The sequence below is a fragment of the Pelobates fuscus genome, chromosome 6, assembly GCF_036172605.1.
Source record: "Pelobates fuscus isolate aPelFus1 chromosome 6, aPelFus1.pri, whole genome shotgun sequence".
Classification (NCBI taxonomy): domain Eukaryota; kingdom Metazoa; phylum Chordata; class Amphibia; order Anura; family Pelobatidae; genus Pelobates; species Pelobates fuscus.
The window spans coordinates 113,359,138-113,379,665 of NC_086322.1; the positions used below are offsets into that span (position 1 = coordinate 113,359,138).

The 20,528-nt window shown below is 40.4% G+C and overlaps 1 protein-coding gene across 1 annotated transcript; it reads right to left on the minus strand.

The window, feature by feature from the left end:
• Positions 1–492: 492 nt before the first annotated feature.
• Positions 493–15,430, minus strand: SAP30 (Sin3A associated protein 30). The gene is made up of 4 exons (XM_063458166.1): positions 15,015–15,430; positions 9,354–9,479; positions 7,166–7,264; positions 493–2,227 (listed from the first exon to the last, which is right to left on the minus strand). Exons 1-4 carry the CDS (start codon positions 15,243–15,245, stop codon positions 2,105–2,107), a joined length of 579 nt encoding a protein of 192 aa, XP_063314236.1. The 5' UTR covers positions 15,246–15,430; the 3' UTR covers positions 493–2,104.
• Positions 15,431–20,528: the final 5,098 nt, after the last annotated feature.

Sequence of the window (20,528 nt, forward strand, 5' to 3'; positions counted from 1 at the left end):
GTTATTAATATCCCATTTTGGTATCACATATGCTTTTAAACAGAAAAGTAAAACCTTCTTAAATGAATAATGGTATCTAAAAAGTGCAACATACAGGTCAACTTATTTGGGTTATTGGGTTTTATTGTTGTCCACTTCTGGTAACTGAAATACACATCAATAGGTTTGAAATAATCACTTGATGTGTCGTAAAATCTCTCTATTTACTGACATACTCATAAGTTTAATGACACACCACAGGTTTTTATATCTGGTGTAAACTGTGACAGATCAGGTCAGTTTTTATTCTACAGAAAATCTTCAAGGTCAAAACAGTAGGAACTGTTTTTTTTCTTCCATCTGGTTGATTTCATTGACATCAGCAGAAAATTGCTTAGATTTTACTCTACTTGAAGTAAAATATGGTTTAAAAAAAAATACAAAGGGGTATATTGAGCTGGCTACGTGAACCAACACAATAATCATTTAACTAATCAATACATAAATCTGAAATGAGTAAATATTCCTCACATCGGTTTATTAATACCAAGCGGATGTAAAGAGTTGTACATCTTATAATTTACACTGGCGAAATGCTTTGTCCACAACATAAGGTTCAGATTATTCCAGATCAATGTTTGAAAGCGGAACTGGTCTCTTAAAAACAAACATTATGATTTAAAATATACAACATTCTTTAATGTAAGTTCTGTTAAATGTTTTTAACTTAATTATTCACACTAGTCATTGCTTCAGATATAGGAACGCTCCAAGCACCATAACCACTCAAATCCGTTGTAGCGGTTGTGGTGTCACAAGAGCTCTGGCGCTGTCCAGTGGTATGAAGTCAAACCATTTTAGTACGGTTTAACAACTTATCTGGGTCCTGCTAGGGCCCACGGCCGCAGCCCTCTACTTCCAGTCTTCTCCTCTAGAAGTATCCAGTTTGTTTTACAGAGGTAAGCACAGGTATTGGCGCAGAGCATCAGTTGAGCTGTTTAAGCCAGTGAAAGCGGCCCTGCATGGCCTTGCTTAGTTATGTCATGCTTACTGTATTCTCCTGCAGAAGACTGGAAGCAGGGACTGCGGCTGTGGGCACGTGACGAGACCCAGATAAGTTGTCGAGCCATACTAAAACAGTTTGACTGCTTATCAGATATGCTCTACAGCAATGTTCTGCAACCTTTAGCACCCGGAGACTGGCAAAATGAGGATAAATATTTCTCGGACCGGCATCAGCCAGAAATAAAACCCAATGGTATGTGTGAGGGATGCAGTGTGTGTGTGTATAAGGGAAAATTATTGTGGGTCTGTGGGGATGGAGGATAGATTAATAAATATATATTTTTATAATTAAAAGAAAAATGGTAATCTTGATATCCCCCCTACCTGCTTACCTTTGCATGGGAGGAAGGACATTTCCTGCAATCCCTGATGGTCCAGTGGGGAAGCCCTGGTGGTCCAGGTCGTGAGAATGAGCCTCTGAGGCTGCTAGATTTCACTCTCGCGAGATTCCAAGCATTGCCGTGGTAACCGTGGCAGCGCTCCGAGCACGCGAGAGAGAACCCGGCGGAGCTGCAGGTTAGAGCTCCCCCAGGTCCTCTCTCCCTCTCCTGCCAGCAGTACACTGCAAGCGGGCCGGAGAGGGAGATCTCTGATCTCCCCTCTGGTCCTGCAGATTCAGTAAGGGAGAGGGAGGCACATTTACCGGTGCTCTGATCATAAGATCATAGCACTGGGGAAATATCTCGCTGCAATTTATTGACTGTCCGCAAAAGCTTTCATCCCACAGTATAGTTTGAGTGAAAGCTTCTGCGGTCCAGCGCCGGTCTGTGGCCCGGGGGCTAGGGACGTGTGCTCTACAGCACCACTGACATAACTATAGCAGCCTGAGGTGATTATGGTGCTCGGAATGTTCCTAGACATGAACTGTTCATTCCATAAACCATATATAGATAGGAACAACAGAAATATCCTTCTAAAATTTACATTTCAGGAAAGAAAAGTGAATTTGCTGTACTTCAACCAATACAGGTCCCACATCAAGTACTAAAATAACATCTAGTTTTATTTACAAGCACTTTTTTTTTTTGTAAAGTCCAAAAATGTACAGCATGGATGAACTCTAATGAAGCCCACCATCAGATTTGTGATCTGTCTTGCTTTTGTCATTCTTCACAGAGCAGATGAAATACGTTAAGGTGTCCTTTTCATTCACTGGGAGTGACCTGAAATGGCAGCCAATTATCTGAAAGACAAAATTAAGAAATGTCAATGAAATATGCAAGTTACATTTTAAATCCCGATCGGAGCACATATTTCATATCAAGGACATTAACTACATAAAAAAAAAAAACAGTTAGTTGGGGGGAAATGATAAATAAAACATATACCGTATTTATTCAAGTATAACGCGCACACGTGTATAACGCGCACCCCTAATTTTCGATTAAAAATCGGTATAAAATTTTGTACCGATTTTTAATCTAAAATTAGGGTTGCTCGTTATACTCGAATAAATATTAGCCCAGCAGAAGAGGGAGGGGGTGCTCCGATAATACCTCCCAGGACCGTCGGGCAGCAAGCGTTTACTCACCTCCCTGCAGCTCCTCCAGCTCCCCAGTGTAAATCTCGCGAGCCCCGCGGCCGTCAGAGCTGGCCGCGGGTCTCCCGAGATTTACACTGGGGAGCTGGAGGAGCTGCAGGGAGGTGAGTAAACGCTTGCTGCCCGCCACCCCAGGACCGCCGGGCTTGTAATGAGCCCGGCGGTCCTGGGAGGTATTATCGGAGCACCCACTCCCTCCCTCTTCTGCTGGGCTAATATTTATTCGAGTATAATGCGCACCCCTAATTTTAGATTTAAAAAATCGGTACAAAATTTTGCGCGTTATACTCGAATAAATACGGTAACTAAAAAACAAATTAAGGGGGCGGAGCCTGACCGGGGAGCTGTGCAGACATGCTTTTCATGAGCTCCCGAGCCTGGACCCGATTTTCATAAAAAAACGGGGGCAAAACACCCAACCCTGGACCCCTACTCACCTCACCGGGCACCATAGAGACTTGGGAACTGGGGGACACCTCGCACACTCAAGCACCCACAGTGCTCCCAGATCAGAGGCTTGGGGCCTACACCGAGCAGAGAAGGGGAGAGACGGCCGCTCTCCCGACCCACCGAAACAAGCGGCACCCGAAGCATCGCCCCCCCCCCCCAGACCGGTGGGGGTTATCCCGGTCCCAACCAGCATGTACCACAAGCCGACCTGGACTGCGGTTGAAAGCTACAGAAAGGGACATGCATCAAACAAGCGAACCGCCGCTAGTAAAATGGCGGCTGCAGACCACGCGGCTGAGCCTGCATCATCTCAACCCTTACATGAGCGCCTGGAAACCCTTCTCTGGCAATTCTGGGAGAGACTGGAGCGAAGGGAGGCCCAACAAATCCCCACTCGATACAAAGTGGAGGAGTTAACAGACGTTGCTAGGCGGACGGAGCAGATCCCGGGCAAAGCCGCCTCACCACGAAGGGCGGAGTGCCAATCTGGGCTGGGGGTCACTAGGAGACATCCTCCAAAACACCGACCACACCGCGGGCAGGTCACCCGCCGCTGGCGGCGGACGACCACCAGGGCCTTCCTCAGCGCCCACAAAGGGAAAGCCCGGCCTCGAGAAGCACCCGAGTCTGTGGTCATTTGGTGTCGGCCCCACATACAGCCTGGAGCTGGGGAGAAGCCCCCCCACTGCACGAGTTCACCCTCCCTACCCCAAGATTCTCAGATGACCACCACTACAAAGCCTAGAAAGACCCGAGATCCTGACAATCGGAGGAAGAAGACCCACATTACAGCCCGGAGCCGCAGAGTCGCGGATTTGCCGTGCCACGAAATGCTGACAACCAGTTTGCTGTATCTGCAGCCCAGCCCGACGGACCGCACGCCGGATAGGGAGACTGATGCACCCGAGCAGGGAATGGACTGTCCACAAAAGCATACACAGGGAATCGGCTGAACCCAGCAAACAAAGCCCCTCTACGCACCTTTCATGCTGCCAGGCAAACGGACTGACTTCGGACAAACCTCAGGTGCATATTGACTGATCTTACCTAGCCTGCGACCTATCTACTAGATAAAAGCCTGTTTAATTACACTCTAATAAATCACTGTCTAGCATGTAACTAAATAATAGGCAATTGTATAACCACTGTGCCATAGCTTGAAATGATGGTCAGTAATGTGTATCTATATCGCTCACACAGTCATAACCGCCGCCCCAGTACTGCTCTAATAACCTTGCGCTATAGTTGCAGGCAGTGCTTTACTCTACCTTATGATACTCCACGCTACTATAGTACTATTAAGTATGGCACACTACACCCAAGCCACGCACCTGTAACCTTAAGCGCAACTAGCTCAACCCTATGCATACTCAGCACAGCAAATTATACCACACACATCATGGCTACACGGCTGACATCTTCATACAATATTTCAAAAAGGTGTGCAGATATGCAGCAGTTCCGTGATAAGGTGTGCCGATAAACTGCAGTTTCTATAAAACATGCATTGCTTCTCATGTTACATAAATGTTGTAATCCACTGGATGGTTCGCTTATGTTTAACTACTTTACTATTATTACTCTAAACCTGTTAGTAATATTATAGAATGCTTGAATAATATAAAAAGGAGACAGTCACTCATAGGAGATGATGCATTGTGTTAGCATGAACCCAACCTGTATGACAAACGTACATCCCCTTCTCTCTATTCTGTATCCCATTTACCAATTGCCTCAATAAAAGAAAGATTGACAAAAAAAAAAATTAAAGCCATTTAAATTACCATTTTTGAGGTGAAGGACTCAAATACATAAACCATAATGTAAACAAATATAAGGGGGGGGATTTTTTTCTTATTTGATATTTAAAGGACCACTCCACACCCATAAAGCACATACATAATACATAGTTACATAGCTGAAAAGAGGCTTGCATCCATCAAGTTCAGCCTTCCTCACGTATGTTGTTGCTGTTGATCCAAAAGAAGGCAAAAAACACAGTCTGAAGCGCTTCCAATTTTGCAACAAACTAGGAAATAATTCCTTCTTGACCCCAAAATAGCCGTCAAATGTCTCCTTGGATCAAGCAGCTATTTCCCCACTAATTAGAAATTATATCCCTGTATGTTATATTTATACAAGTATTTATAGAATTGCAGTTATGGCTAAGGAGTATCCCATAATAAGCACAGTTTATAAAAGTGCTAACTTCTATTAGAAATCGGTACATTTATAAATAATTAACGAAACTGCCAGGGGTTTTTCTTCTTACTTCCGTTAGCTCCTATTTGAGAACACCTGCCTTTCCCATGCATACCTGAGACCAGCATCCAGAACTTTGATATATATGCTCAGGTCTATTTATGAATCCAATGTGCCAGCCCTTATGGCACGATACAGCACTGTATTGTAATCCTAATCTGTGTCCCTGTTATGTGACCCTACCTTGCTCCTGTTTGCCTTTTTATTATACATGTGCAATTCATTTCGTTCCGAATGTAAATTCGGAGGAATTTCAGCAATTTGGAAATTCTAATGCTTCCGTGGACATTCGAAAGTGCCGACCGAACTGCCGAAGTGTCAAATTTCAGAAGTACCGAACCTAACTGAATTGCTGAAGTGCCAAAGTGCTTCGGATTTCTGAAAAGTGGCAAAACAAGAGAGGGAGGGAAAATTAATAATAATGACAGGAATTTAACCCTAATCCTGACCCCTAACCCTAGATGTGTAAGTGGTTGTGGTGGTTAGGGTTAGGGTTGGGGGTAGGGTTAGGGAATTGCCGAAGTCCCAAACCGAACTGCCGAAGTCCCGATTTGCCAACGTCCCGAATTTTTTGCCCATGCACATCCCTACTTTTTATCATCACGTTATACTGCATCTGAATGTCTTTCATATGTAATGAAAAAAAACCTAATGAGGATCATGCACCAACAGGCATTGTTGAGTAAAGTTCTGAAAAGGAAATAATCAACATGGAAACAAAACAAATGTTTCTGCTGATTGTTAAACTTTCCTTTTTTGTCACACAAACAGTTCTTTATACAGAAACCCAATAGACAGATTTATATTCAACCCATATCAGGAATTACGGACACAAATGTGTAAACATTGTTTGTTTAACATGCAAAATAGTCAAAACAATAATTCATTGCTGAGCACGCAAAACTCCCCCCCCTTAAATGTCCCCTTTATCCCAATAAATGTTTCTCAAGGCCAGTCACTGTTCTACATTTGTAAGTTACTTGTTTCTCATGCGAGATATTTAGGCAGGTAATAAGCAATATATTTAGAAACATAGAATGTGATGGCAGATACGAACCATTCGGCCCATCTAGTCTGCCCAATTTTCTAAATACTTTCATTAGTCCCTGGCCTTATCTTATAGTTAGGATAGCCTTATGCCTATCCCACGCATGCTTAAACTCATTTATTGTGTTAACCTCTACCACTTCAGCTGGAAGGCTATTCCATGCATCCACTACCCTCACAGTAAAGTAATACTTCCTGATATTTTTAAACCTTTTACACTATGTGTACTGCATATTTATTACTTGTGGTTTCCCTCAAACTAAATCAAACTTTATATAATCTCACCTTTAGCAAATAGATAAATTAGAGGTACACACTCCTGCAGCTAATTTTTTAATTTAAAGGGACATACACACACACACACACACACACACACGATCCAATGCACTCACTTATCCACTAAACAGCAACTTCAAAGCTCACAAATGTTATTAGTTTTTTTTAGAAACATCTAATCTAGGCAAAAATAATGGGGGTTTAGTTACAATATATGATGATACATTGAAAAAGCCTGCCACAACGTCAATGTACCCCATCTTTGGCAGGTCCTACTCTCACACGAACCAAATATTGGGTACATTGACGTTGTGGCAGGCTTATGCAATGTATGATACATATACTGTAACCAAACCCGCAGGTTCATCAGGTCTGGCTACTAAAGTAAAAGCATAGACTTTATTTTAAAATGCATCCAGTTTGGTTCATGACCCTACAATACACTGTTTATTATGATGTAGTCACAAGGCCAACTTTCTGTTGCATAAAGAATTTTATTTTTGTTAAAATTTAATTTTGTTCAAAGCCATACTGCTTTCCACTTACTTCAACAAGCTGTGCTTTATTCAGTCCAGGTCTTGCTTGCAGTTTGAAATGCCTCTTATACCTTCTTAGGGTGTTTACTTGCAGCTGGAATAGGTCCACCTGAAAAATTGAATCATGTTATATTCCTCCATGAAAGTCATTCTGTATAATAAAGGCAACAGTAAAGATTGTTTTTATTGCTGTTATGATGCTGACATTCAGAACAAAGTGCTTACTTCGGCAATGTAAATGAACAGCTTGCAGTGGTGCTGGCATTATGAAACAGGTTTGTTTGAAGTGTTCAGATTTAATTCCAGATATTTATTATTTTAAAACACGGATTCACAAAATATACCAAAAATTTCAAAGCCAGAAATCAGGAACTTGGCATACTTTTCATACAAACACACACATATGCGTGCGCACACACGCACACAATCTACAACTCACAAAAAGACAGGTATACATATATAACTAGACAGTCACTCATTTATTCATACATGCATGCATACATAAACATCAATTCATACACTCACAAGCATTTACATGCACACACAAGCTCACATGCATATGCAAACGTTTGTACGTGGATAAACTGGTTTGCCAGTTTAAAAAGGAACGGTAATTTCTCAAGAATTTACACCATTGAACATACATTGAAAATCAGCTATAACTTATTTTCCAAGAGATACACTGTTCCTTTTTAAGAGATTTAGCAAATTACATAATATAATATAGACAGGGCAAAGCCAGGCAAACACTACAAATGAAGTGGTGAAATAGAAAGGTTATTGAATATTTTCCTCATTTCTGTATGTTTTCTCTATATTGACTGCGAGCTGCAAAGAACAGAGCTTATAACTATAAATGAAGGGGAAAAAAGATGGAGGTGCCGAGTTGCAGGACAGAGTTGTGTATTTCTACATTTAATGTTATTTCTCTTTGTTGGTTTTTTTTGTAATACATATGTCTTAAATATAGTGATACTTAAACATGGTATTAAAAATTCTGGGAAGTGATAGTTCCTCTTTAACCCCTTAAGGACACATGACATGTGTGACATGTCATGATTCCCTTTTATTCCAGAAGTTTGGTCCTTAAGGGGTTAAATTATTCATCTACCAATTCATTCACTGATGAGCACTGCAGCCGCGCAGAGTTATGCCATGTGAGAGTGCAAGGATAGACGGAAAAGCTTTTTTTCTTCTACAGCCCACTCCACCATAACCACAAGCAATGCCCCTCTCCCTCCCACCCTAAGTTGCTGAAGGGGTTAAAACCCCTTCAGTGACTTACCCGAATACAGTGCCGATGTCCCTCGGTGCTGGGTCAAGCTCCGCCTACCCTCCTCCACCGCTGACACGCACGCGCATTAGACCTCTCCATAGGAAAGCATTATTCATTGCTTTCCTACGGGGATTTCGGCGACGCTGGGGGTCCTTACATAGCGTGAGGACGTCCAGCGTCGCTTAAAACACTCTTTGTGTTCTAAGGACTTGCAAGGTAATTATTGCAGTTTATAAAAATATAAATAATTACACTAATAATAATAATTAATGACACTAATAATTACAATAATTACACTTGCAGGGTTAAGGGTAGTGGGAGTTGGCACCCAGACCACTCCAATGGGCAGAAGTGGTCTGGGTGCCTGGAGTGTCCCTTTAATTGAGAAGGAGATACATTCTAAATTAAACAGAATGTTTATACATTAGATCTCTCTTTTCAGGAAGTGTTTAGGAAGGCTGTGTAAGTCACATGCAGTGAGATGTGGCAATCCTGCCTACTTAAAGTGATTTAACTCCTGAAAGCAAGGGCATGATCTATACACCAAAACCACTCCCTAAGCTAAAGTTGTTTTGGTGCCTACAGTGTCCCTTTAAGCAAGGTTTTATTTCAGTTGTCAAGTTTTAATTTTAGTTGCCAAACTAAGGTATCCACAATCCATCAGTCAAACATGTATTGAGATAATAAGGATAGTAAGGAAGAAAAGATAATACATTTAAATAAAGGTAAGTGGCAAAGAGTGGAGGAGTATGTCATTAACATAAAGGGAGCACAAGGTTAGGAAGGTGGAAAGATACATAAATTACAGTACTATTTTAATAATATTAATAATAATAATAATATATAAAAATACAAGAATATGCTGTGCATTGATCTTGACTAACAACAAATTAGATTTATTTTTAAGGAAAGCAAATAATACCTCAGGTATATCAGTGTCGTGGATTGGGGAATCACCACCGTCATCATCACTGCCTTTCCTTTTCCTTTTGTTTCTTAAACTCTGAATTGTGCTCTTATGGAATTCACAAATATACAGATGCCTTGCCTAAACATAATGAAAAGAAAAAGAAATGTAAAAATGTAAAACATTATACATTTATATACACACATATTGTTTTAGAAAATGTCCTTTTAATGAATGCAATTAAAGAAAATGCTAAAAAAAAAAAAAAAATAACTTATACAGAAAACTATACATACATATAGATACAAAAAAACCACACTCAGTAAATACAATAGCTGCACCCTCAGTCATACCTCTAGATTAATGTAAAAATGAGAAGGGTCTGTGTTGGATATAACAATGTAACACACATGTGGGAGAGTCTTGACACTCTATACATCCCCACACGAGGGACTCTGTTAGAAACAAATGTATATCCCCTGATGTTCCGAGGAAAATTAGATAGTAGCAAGCTCAACCTTGCTTTGGTTTGGTGGATTTAGTGGTAAAAAGACTAAGTATCCTGAGTTAGTAGATTAAAGCATTCATCCCAATAAACTTGTTTTGGGTTAGGGTGCACCGTGCACCTGACCTAATATAGACAGAGATCTCAGCCTTGGACTTGTCAACCATGCTAAAGGGATACCCATGAGACTGTTAAAGATATCCATCTTAAACAAGATATTTCAGTGACATTGTTTTGTGAAGAGGAAAACAAAACCGTGTAGTACATAGCAACCACGTATACAGCAGGAATTCCCAGCAGCTAATCAGAAAGTTCATGAAAAAAGATCCCATCAGGGATGTATATCCTAGCGGATTGTACTGATGCATTTGACTGAAGGGGATTGGGGGGATTTAAGGAAATGGGGATATAAAGAAAACGGTGAGAAGAATTAAAAAAAAATAATAATCTTTTGAGGTATTTATATCATGTTTTCAGCGAATTATCTGTAGATATGGTTTCCAAGATCTCGAGCAGCAATGCTCATGAATGGGAAGCACTTGTATGTAGAACTGTTGTCAAACCAACTACTTACATAGGCACTTCTGACACCATAACCATTACATCACATTTGGTTGTGGTGCATGTAGTGTACCTTTACCCCCTTAAGGACCAAACTTCTGGAATAAAAGGGAATCATGACATGTCACACATGTCATGTCCTTAAGGGGTTAATAAATAATAGTAGCTCTGTAGTGCCTATTTTTTTTCATGTGAATCATTGCATATTTTCCACTGACACTGTGCAGCAATGATCGGGCCCATGTAGCAGCACAGAATTCATCTTTTCTTGTAGGTACAGCAGTAATAGGGACTACTTTTCCAGATGTATAGCCGTCAAGCTGACAAAACTTGACAAAGGGGAAGAACTTTATGCAGGGTCCATGTTTCAGCTGCCAATCAAATTTACCCACAATCCTCTGTAAAACCAAAATTCTACAGAAGAGCAAATTGCAGACCTCACGGGCCGAGGAGAACAAAATGGCAGCACCCAGGTATTGAGATCCAGCAGTGGGAAGAAAAGATAATGAATATAAATAAAGGCAAGTGAGAAACTATAACTAGTAAGATACAGTGGGCATAAGAAAAGGAAAACTTAAAAAAAAAAATATTTAATTAAATAGTAAAATTAAAAAATTAAATAGTATTACATATAACATTGTGCTAGCAGAAATAAATAAAAATTATAATTTACTATATTTTGGCCTCTCCTCCAACTGTGAATCAATCCTCCGCATTAGACCTTTGCTGACAGCATACAAGTCTAAGTAGAGTACTGAGTGACAAGAAGAGAAAGAAAACCATCCCCCAGGCGGTTCGCTCTCTCTCTGTCAATATACTACTCCCCCAGCAAGCATTTCTCATGCTTGCAGGAGCAGTATAGGACTCTGACACCAACATGCAGCATGAAAGTCAGCATGTTGATGTCAGTAGAGAGGATTGTCCTGCTAGTGGGAAAGGCCTCAAGCAGGGGTGACACAGCTTTCTGATGTGGTTATTGTGCTTAGGAGTATCCCTTTAGGACTGTTAAGGTGAGGATGTCAAAGCGAAAATCCATTGTAGGTACAATTCTCGTCGTTCAACTCAATCCATTTTTGTAAAATGACTAGCTTGCTTCTACCCTAATGTGGTGGCGGCGTGCTGTACGCATTTCGCTGTGTGGTGAGGTCGCAGTAACAGATTACTCAAACTTTTTGTTTAATGGGAAACACCTTCAGCTAGGGAAATCCTGTGTAGAGGATGAAATAAATGTGGCCTATGCTGAGTCAGGTCTTATAGAACAAGACAGAGGAGGAATGGGCTGAAACAAGGACATAAATGATAAAAAAAAAAAATAGTTTTTAACATAAGGGGGGGAGGGGGGACATTTGTCAACTTTTGTTCTTATCATTGATGATATCATGGTGTTACAAAACAGCTCTATCCAGGTCTAAAAACAGCCTAAATAAGTTTAATTACAATTATATAGACGTTTAACCCTGTCTGTATTATCTTTGAAATAATTAGGCCAAAAATAGCTAACTATGTCAACCTAAATGTTGTATGCTCAGTTAGTCTTTGGAAAATTTGTCAAAGTTAGTTACTATTGCGTTATCCAATTGTCATACTTGTACCAACTAACCGTTTTGAAGTTAGCAAGCATTAAAGTGCAAACAAACTGGAAACAGAGATTAAAAGTAAGCAGGTAAGTGTATGCATGAGAGGGTAAAGAATTTGTAAAAACGCTGTTTCCTCAGGCAGAAATTCCAGAGAACTGGGAACCCCTTGCATATTCATTCAATTTGTGTCATAGTAACAGAAAAAACTAAGGGAAGATAATTGTCAATGTACTAAACAAATATTTCAAAATGGCCCTGTTAAGCAGATATTCCATACACTGTGCTACTGATTCCTCTTCTTAGTATACAGTGTAAGCTATACTTCTACAAGGGTGTTCACTTGTAGTCAACTGAAATTAGAGTTTAAGTTAAGATGGTTCTACCAGAAATATTTTTTCCAACTCAGCTATAGCCACAATGTGGCTATTTTATCTAAATGTTCTTTAATTCAGTAATTTTATAGTTTAGTAAATAACTCAGTTGTTTGCCATGATTTTGCATTAAAATATTCGCATCTAAACTACAGAAGGTATTACTCACAGAATGTAAGTAATACATGCATTGTGGGAGTCCATAGATTCTTCCACCTGCAGAGCTGTAGTTTACACATGTGTACTGATTTCCTACAGGCCTAGTTCAAGCTTAAACTTCAACTCTGAAAAAATTAAAAAAGTACATATATATTTTATAGCCAGCTGGATAGCTCAATGCATAGATATTTAAATAACAACAACATGCAATCGTGGCATTTTTACATGACTGGTGTACTTTAACCTAAAGCTGCTCATCTCTCTTACACAATTTTAGGGCAACCAGATGAGCTATTTTTAAGTAGCTATGTCAACTGATGCCCATTTTTAAGTGATGTTTACACTTTAAATGTTCTAATATATTCTCCACGTAGAATTGTAAATGAAGGTGGAGAGAGGAGAGAGGAGAGAGGAGAGAGGAGAGAGGAGAGAGGAGAGAGGAGAGAGGAGAGAGAGAGAGAGAGAGAGAGAGAGAGAGAGAGAGAGAGAGAGAAAGTGGCGAGGTGGTTAGTCACAACAATAAAGCATTTGTCATCCAGAATACAAATTTAAAATATCCAACCCCCACAAATGGGGATAATCGGTAATGGGATGTCTAGCCTGTCATTCTCTTAAAAGCTCAGGTTTTTGAAGGATGCTAAACTCTTTTTACAAAAATTTTATTAATTGATCACGTATTTCCTTAATAAAATCTTAATTGTATTAAATGATAACGATAAAGTAGCTTGACCTAGCCGTTAATAAAAGATTCAATATAAACACCAACTACTTCCTGCTCCGCATTCTGCAGCCAAGTTCCTGAACAAAAGGACTACAAATCCCATGACACATTGCGAACAGAATAGACAATCCCCATATTCTGCAGTCAAACACCGCGTTCTAACAGAGTGGGAGATAAAAGGTTTGAAAGCAGAGTTTGGACTGATCAATGGAAGCCATGGAGCATTCTTATATGAAATTAGCAGACATAGCATTAGTACATGAGAGGATTTCTGGAAACTTCACGCGTTCCTTGTTGCCTGTCTTCTAGTATACTCTGAATTATCATCAGCCCTGCTGGATCTTGATGCTGCGTATGTGTGTGAAACAAAAAAGGTATATTTACTAAGATTCGAACAGAGCTTTCTACAAAGACCAATGGTGTGCTTCCATGGACAGAGCAAGCCCTGTCTGCTCTGACACAGAATGGAAGGAGGTCGTGTACACCTACTGTTTACTAAGCTTGGAGTGACTATGCCCCTTTAATTATCATCCGGCACCTATGCAAAACTCACTGCAACACTGATCGACATGTGAAACCAGCCAGGTTTCAAACTTGTATTGTGTGAGTTCTCCCTCAATAAAGAGGAAATGTAAGCAGTCTGTTTACGTGCAGCACCAGCAGAGCCTGCTTTATAAAGAGTCACTTGATAAATCCAGAGGAAAGCCATGCTCTCCCCACCCTCCGCTTAGATATACCATAATTACACTGCAAAAGATCCACGAATACAATGTATACATATAACAAAAATTGCAGGACATTACGATTACCTGATAGCAGGATTATATTATAATATAGCAAGCACCATGTAATTACACAAAGAGTGTACACTGCCAGGTACACAGCACAGGCTGCATACACAATCACCATGTTATGTCTCCAGTGATAAACAAATATATGAATGAATTTAAAACCAACTTGAAAGTATCAGACTCCAGGGGTCAGACTCGTGGCAGCTTTACAGACAAAGGAACAACTGCACTGAAGGCGAGATTGGTGCCAACCATACCCATGGCCGAGTACACACAACTGCACCGATTTAACCCCATGTTTCATACAAGCAAAAGCACAGCAACTCGTGTCAATAAGCATTGCGAGGAGTTGAATTTATAGCACTGTGACAAGATATGGTGTCAGGCTGTAATTGCATAGCAACAACTGTACCGAGTTTGATATTCCAAATATTAACAGGTGTTAGGATAAACATATTCTCGCTGATCATGGAGTCCTATCCTTACACCAGTGAACAGTGCGGTAGATGGAACGTGGGATGATCTGTGTGTGTGCTGGGTTCCATGATCAGAACACATCACTCATGCAATGCGGATGCGAGTTGGTTACTTTGTTGTTGATACCGACTGCTGGCCTCATGTCTACATTGCAGACAGGAAAATGAAAGCAGCTCTCAGCAACACTGCACAATGGCAGAGGGCTAGATCTCATGACAACACGGACAAATCGCAGACAGCATGGTTAACCTGATCAAACCGTGTTACACAACTAACAAATACACAGCGATACATTTTTCTGAACGTGTCTATGAACATTTTTTTTTTATATATAAAGACAAAATAGGATGGGACTTGCCTCTCAGCCTGCAAAAGGTTAAACCAGAGACAGACAAGTTGGCTTAAGCAATCTATATGTTTACATATTTGTGGGTGTACTGCAATCACAATAGGGACTTTGTGTGTGTGTTACTGTACTGTACTCATGCCATAGTGCAGAATGGGAAGTACTCACTGTTTTGTCCAAGTCAATCTTGACTTTTTTCTGGGCAATGCTTTTCTGGATCCTCTTGCTGAAGCTGGCATTGCCCGCAGGTCGGCTGCACCTCTCTCCTTCATCCCTCAGACAGCAGAGCTGCCCATTAGTGGGACCCACACCCGTGACGGGTGTCACTGCTGCAGTCGGGGAGGCCAGCTCTGATCCGGTTTCCCGGTGTAAGTCTTCGGTGGAAAATCCGTTCATCATCTTGTCTGGGAGCTGTGTGTGTGATCTTTGCTGTTCACCCTTTAGACTCTAAGCCAGCAGACCCACTCTTAGTACATGTGCGACGCCTACAATAAATATCAACAAAGTGCTTAGTAGCATATGCTGAGTTGTCTGTGCATGTGTTTAAAGAGCCTGCCTTTCAATGCGATAGATTCATTGCAAGGTTACACTGGCTCCTCCTCTCCTTTCCCAAACACACACCCCTTTCACTTCCATACAAACTCTGCAGCAACATTGAAGAACAAAAACTTGTGTTCGAAGGCTTTCATTAAGGGTGTATGTAAAGGATTTTATTAACTTTTTTTTTTTTAACACATAAAAGGACAACCATGATCAGGGGCTTTCCTAATTATAAAAACAAGGAAAATAATAATATATATTGCACCAACTGAACACTCGTAACGCAAACTGCAAAACTAATTGATAAAAAATAATTTACAACGATATATGATCATCTTAATTTTTGCTAAATAATGAGTTATTTTGCTGTCTCTGCATTAGGATATGATGGTACGAAGGCTGATCAGACCTCACAGCACTACACAACGATTGTAAACATACAGCCAAGTTTCAGAGATCTCATTGTGGGATCTTAACACAATGTAAACAACGCCTGATTTTCTTCGAGCAACTGATTTTTCTGTTATAAACACTGGTTGAGTTGCTTTCTTTTTGGGTATAAGAAAATATTGGATACACAATTTGTATGATGCTGCCTAAACCAATAATAAAAAAAATGTTTAAAAAATATCAGCCATTGTGAATCTGGACAAAGGGAACGTCTGGGGCTTTCTCCACTGTAAAACAATGTTGTTCTTATGGAACGTAGTGGGTTTGGCTAATGAAATAACTCCAGCCTACTGCAAGGCTGAGCAGGAAGTAGAAGTGAGAGAAAGGGGAACAAGTAGCCAGAAGAAATGGACTCCCTGGTGTTGTATTTCAGGCTCACTGCTTCCAAAATCACTCTGAGAAAGTGCAGACCATGTAAAACTTGCATGGCGGTTCTTTTATTCACTATTTTCTGTAAAGAAATACATGGGTAAATAAAATCTACAAGTAATTGTGACAAAACAAGAAACAGGTTTGGCATATGGGAAGGCTATAGTGGTGTTAAACCTTCTGATAGGAGATTGCAATTTTTCATTTTGTGCCAGGGCCTGGAACTGGTACAGGTCTATTTTTGTCTATCTGACATTCCTCTTTGTATTGCCATCTTCACCTCTGTCTCTTAATCATCCAACTCTAGTGTGTCTCAGCCCCACATCTTGTTTCATACCACCTCTGTCTTTTATTCCCCCCACCCCCACCCCTTTGTGCCATTCAGTGCTTTATTTTCCAATTCTTTTCCTGCATTAACATCACACATCCTTCCCCTCTGCTTGTGTGGACCTTGACAAGTACAGCAGTAACCATAGGATATTTTGACTCCTGAACACAGTACTGAATTGGTTTTTTTTTTTGTTTTGACGTTCATTCAAGTTGTGACATTTTATCAAAATCTGTAAAATTAACCCCTTAAGGACTGAGCCAAATGTACACGTTGTGATCAAAACAAAACGTAAACAAAAACTTGAATTTGTGCTGTATGTCTGTTCTGGCGTAATTCGCCTCTTTCATATTATGTGCACCCACACTTATTATATATAATTTTATTGAGGGGAAGCAGGGCTTTCATTTAACATCAAATATTTAGGTATGAAACATAATTTAATATGAATAAAATATAAAAAAAAATGGGAGAAAATAAGAATTGTTACAAAATTTATAATTCTATGTGACATTTTAACTGTGAATGTCATAATACTGTTTGCTTTTACGGCAATAAAATACACATATTTGAATTCAGCGATGTCTCACGTGTAAAACAGTACCCCCTATGTACAGGTTTTATGGTGTTTTGGGAAGTTACAGGGTCAAATCTAGCCTGTTTCATTTTTCAGTTTTTTCACATTGAAGTTTGCCAGATCGGTTACGTTGCCTTTGAGACCGTATGGTAGCCCAGGAATGAGAATGACCCCCATGATGGCATACCAATTGCAAAAGTAGACAACTCAAGGTATTGCAATTGGGGTATGTCCAGTCTTTTTTAGTAGCCACTTGGTCACAAACACTAACCAAAGTTAGTGTTAATATTTGTTTGTGTGTGAAAAATGCAAAAAGCTAATTTGAACGCCAATTTTGGCCCACCGTCCTTAAGGGGTTAAATATATTTTTTCCTGCCCTGCTATTTTGGCCTACATTTGACAGGGTGCTTGTCAACTTACCAGTACTTTCTATGATTTTAAAGCTATTTATATATAAGCACGGACGTAACTAAAAAAAACACAGGGCCCCATTGCAAAAATTGCCCTAGCCCTCCCCCTACATACTTTTCCCCCCCACCCCTCTATATGACAGAGTGGTGGTAGGTGAGGATGGCATGGGTGAGTGACAGGATTGGGGGAGTTATTGTGAGTGTGGCAGGGTGACAGCTATACAGAAACAGATGCAGATAACCAGCTCTGACATCATCACAGGGGACCTGGTTGTGCTATTAAAGCACTGCAGTGCTGACCGGGCCCCCTGGAAATACTTTGCCATCGGGTGGCCCTAACATGGGCCACCCAATGAGCCTGTTGTACTGCACCATATGGCCGGCTGGGCCCTTCGGAGTGACGGGCCCGTTTGCAGCTGCGACCCTTGCGACTGCGGTAGTTCCACCACTGTATATAAGTGCAGATAGATCAAACACTATGACCCATGTTTTATGAAAACTTATCAGTTACTTTCTGAGAGTTTTCTGTGTTCTATTCCTCACATGTTAAAGGATTACAATAGGGTCAGGAACACAAACATGTATTCCTGACCCTATTGTGTTAACACCACCATCTAGCCTCCCTGGGCCCCTCATGCCTCCATAAATATAGTAAAAATCTTACTGTATTCAAGCCTGACGCTGTAACTCTGCATGCTGTTAGACTCTTTATAGGATTGTCTGAGACTGACAAAGAGGCAGATCAGGGGCAGAGCCAGCATGATTCAAACAGAGCCCTGGTCAATCAGCATCTCCTCATAGAGTTGAATTGAATCAATGAATCTCTATGAGGAAAGTTCAGTGTCTGCATGCAGAGGGAGGAGATACTGAATCACATGATGCTGTGCACAGTGCTGCCCTGTGCTCTGCTGACAGCAGATCTGAGTGGATGGAGGCATGTTATGCCTCCATCAACTCCGAAGTCCCTCTGGTTCACTCTGAGTGACTGCAACTGGAGGTGTTCCTAGCTTTTAATGTAAACACTGTATTTTCTCAGAGAATACAGTGTTTACATGAGAGAGGCTGCAAGGAGCTATAGTTCTCACCTGAACAACCTCATTAAGCTGAAGTTGTTCAGGTGACTATAGTGTCCCTTTAAGAGATTTAGAGGAGCTCAGACATGCTTATTACAGGAGATCCTTATAAACTATACTGGACCAATTTGAGCTTGTGTTCCATTTACTGCTTGAGACATGCACTGTATATGTCGGTGCCTAGCACCTGTCGGGCTGCTCAGAGACAGACATGAATAGCAGAACATGCAATAGTTTAAATGTTCTAATGGGTAAAAATATTGCTTGCTTCAATGAAAGAAGCACAGAGAAGTTATTTTAAGCTTATTTTACATGAACACAACGTTAAAAATAAATATATTTATTTTTAAAATAAGAGTGTACTCTAAACAATCAAACAATTGCAAGATGTAGTGGTTTTAGTGCAAAGACCCTGTCCAGGGACTCTGACATTGACATTTGTGATATATAGCAATTTTTATATTTGTCTTTCAGAATACCGTAGTATCTGTCAATCAGACAGCCACAAGAGGCACTTTAAGTGTTTTGTTGAAAGTCTTTGCGTACACGGTCGCACAACCTGTTAATGCTTCTCATAAAGAAATGTTGGATGCAATGCTTCTCATAGAGAAGCATCCATTTGGTGGAGCATGTCGAATAACATGCATGCACTGTAAAATCCCAATGCTTTTCTATGATAAGAATTGGATGGGTATAAGGTCACCAATAATGATGGTCTCAGAAGAGGAAGAGCAACTGTCGCATTTATGTATAATGTGTTCCTTTAATGTGTTTATATTACTTAGCTCCTCTTGATTTAAAATAAATAAATAAATTCAACGTACCTGTCATTATCTGATGAAGTCCTCAATGATGATGATTTTTTTTCATTCTAATGCTCCTCATATAGAAGCCATGGAAGCACATGTGTGGCATTTGCTACTTTCCTCAAATCAAAACCTTCTCACAGAGAAGCACGGAATCTAGTGCTTCTTTGTGAGAAATACTGGATGCATCTAACACAGCACAGCATGATGATGCTGAATGTGAGACTTTATATTTTTGAGGGTTTGCAATGAGGAATTGCCTCTAGTGGCAGGTGTCTGAAAATGTAAACATTGACTATCCTCAGAAGCAACAAATACATTATCAGAAGCAATGGCAGTATTGGTGCACCAAAACCAGTTAATTAAAATGAAGTGGTTTTAGGGGTTAGCTTAATTTAAATATCCTGAGCTTCGAATTTATCTGTTAACTTTCTTTCAACAGAATGGCTTATGGTTGCTATGTTGAACATGCAGCAACCCAGATGTGCTCAAGGGGTACAGTTTGTTTAGCTAATAAGAAGAATAGGGTAAACTGTTAAAAATTGCTTTGTAAAAAAAAAAAAAAACTACTTTTGTTTCACTGTTATCACAGAGTACACAATGCAACTTTAAGATATATCCTAACTTTTGGCCTCATTAATATGCTGTGTTTTTGCATGTTTCAAATCTTTATAGTTTTTGCAGAAAAATAAAATTTGTCAGATTTACCAAACTTCAGTTCTCCCAACAGTCTCACTTTTGACGAGACAGTTCTGATTCTGAGGTCCAGCTGTGCAGTCCTGCTTCAGTTCAGTGGTGTCCCGGATGTGGAAAACTGCCCCCGAACAGCACAATGCATTGAGTGTTACAGCTCCAGAAGGCTGTTGGCTGGTCAGACACCCTGTCCGTGGTGACTCCTTAGAGCACAGCTCATGCCATCCTGATCCTGTACCTCCTATTGTTGGGAGGTATGTAACTTGCGTCCCCATTCTAAAAACTACTTTTTTATCAGTATACATACACCTTTCAGCCACTGACAGCATCTAGTTGCATTGACATCCATGTAGACACTTAGAACTCTTCTCCCACTATGGGCCCTTTTTAATAGTTTTGCTCATTTTTACTGACCAGCCACTGTTAGCTAAAATGC

Bases quoted from the DNA above. Each gene is read 5' to 3' on its own strand.
- SAP30 (XM_063458166.1), bottom strand. From the start codon at position 15,245: ATGATGAACGGATTTTCCACCGAAGACTTACACCGGGAAACCGGATCA. The intron at 9,480-15,014 runs GTGAGTACTTCC...CATTATGTTTAG, and splicing joins AGATTGACTTGGACAAAACA to GCAAGGCATCTGTATATTTG. The intron at 2,228-7,165 runs GTAAGTGGAAAG...TTTGTCTTTCAG, and splicing joins ATAAAGCACAGCTTGTTGAA to ATAATTGGCTGCCATTTCAG.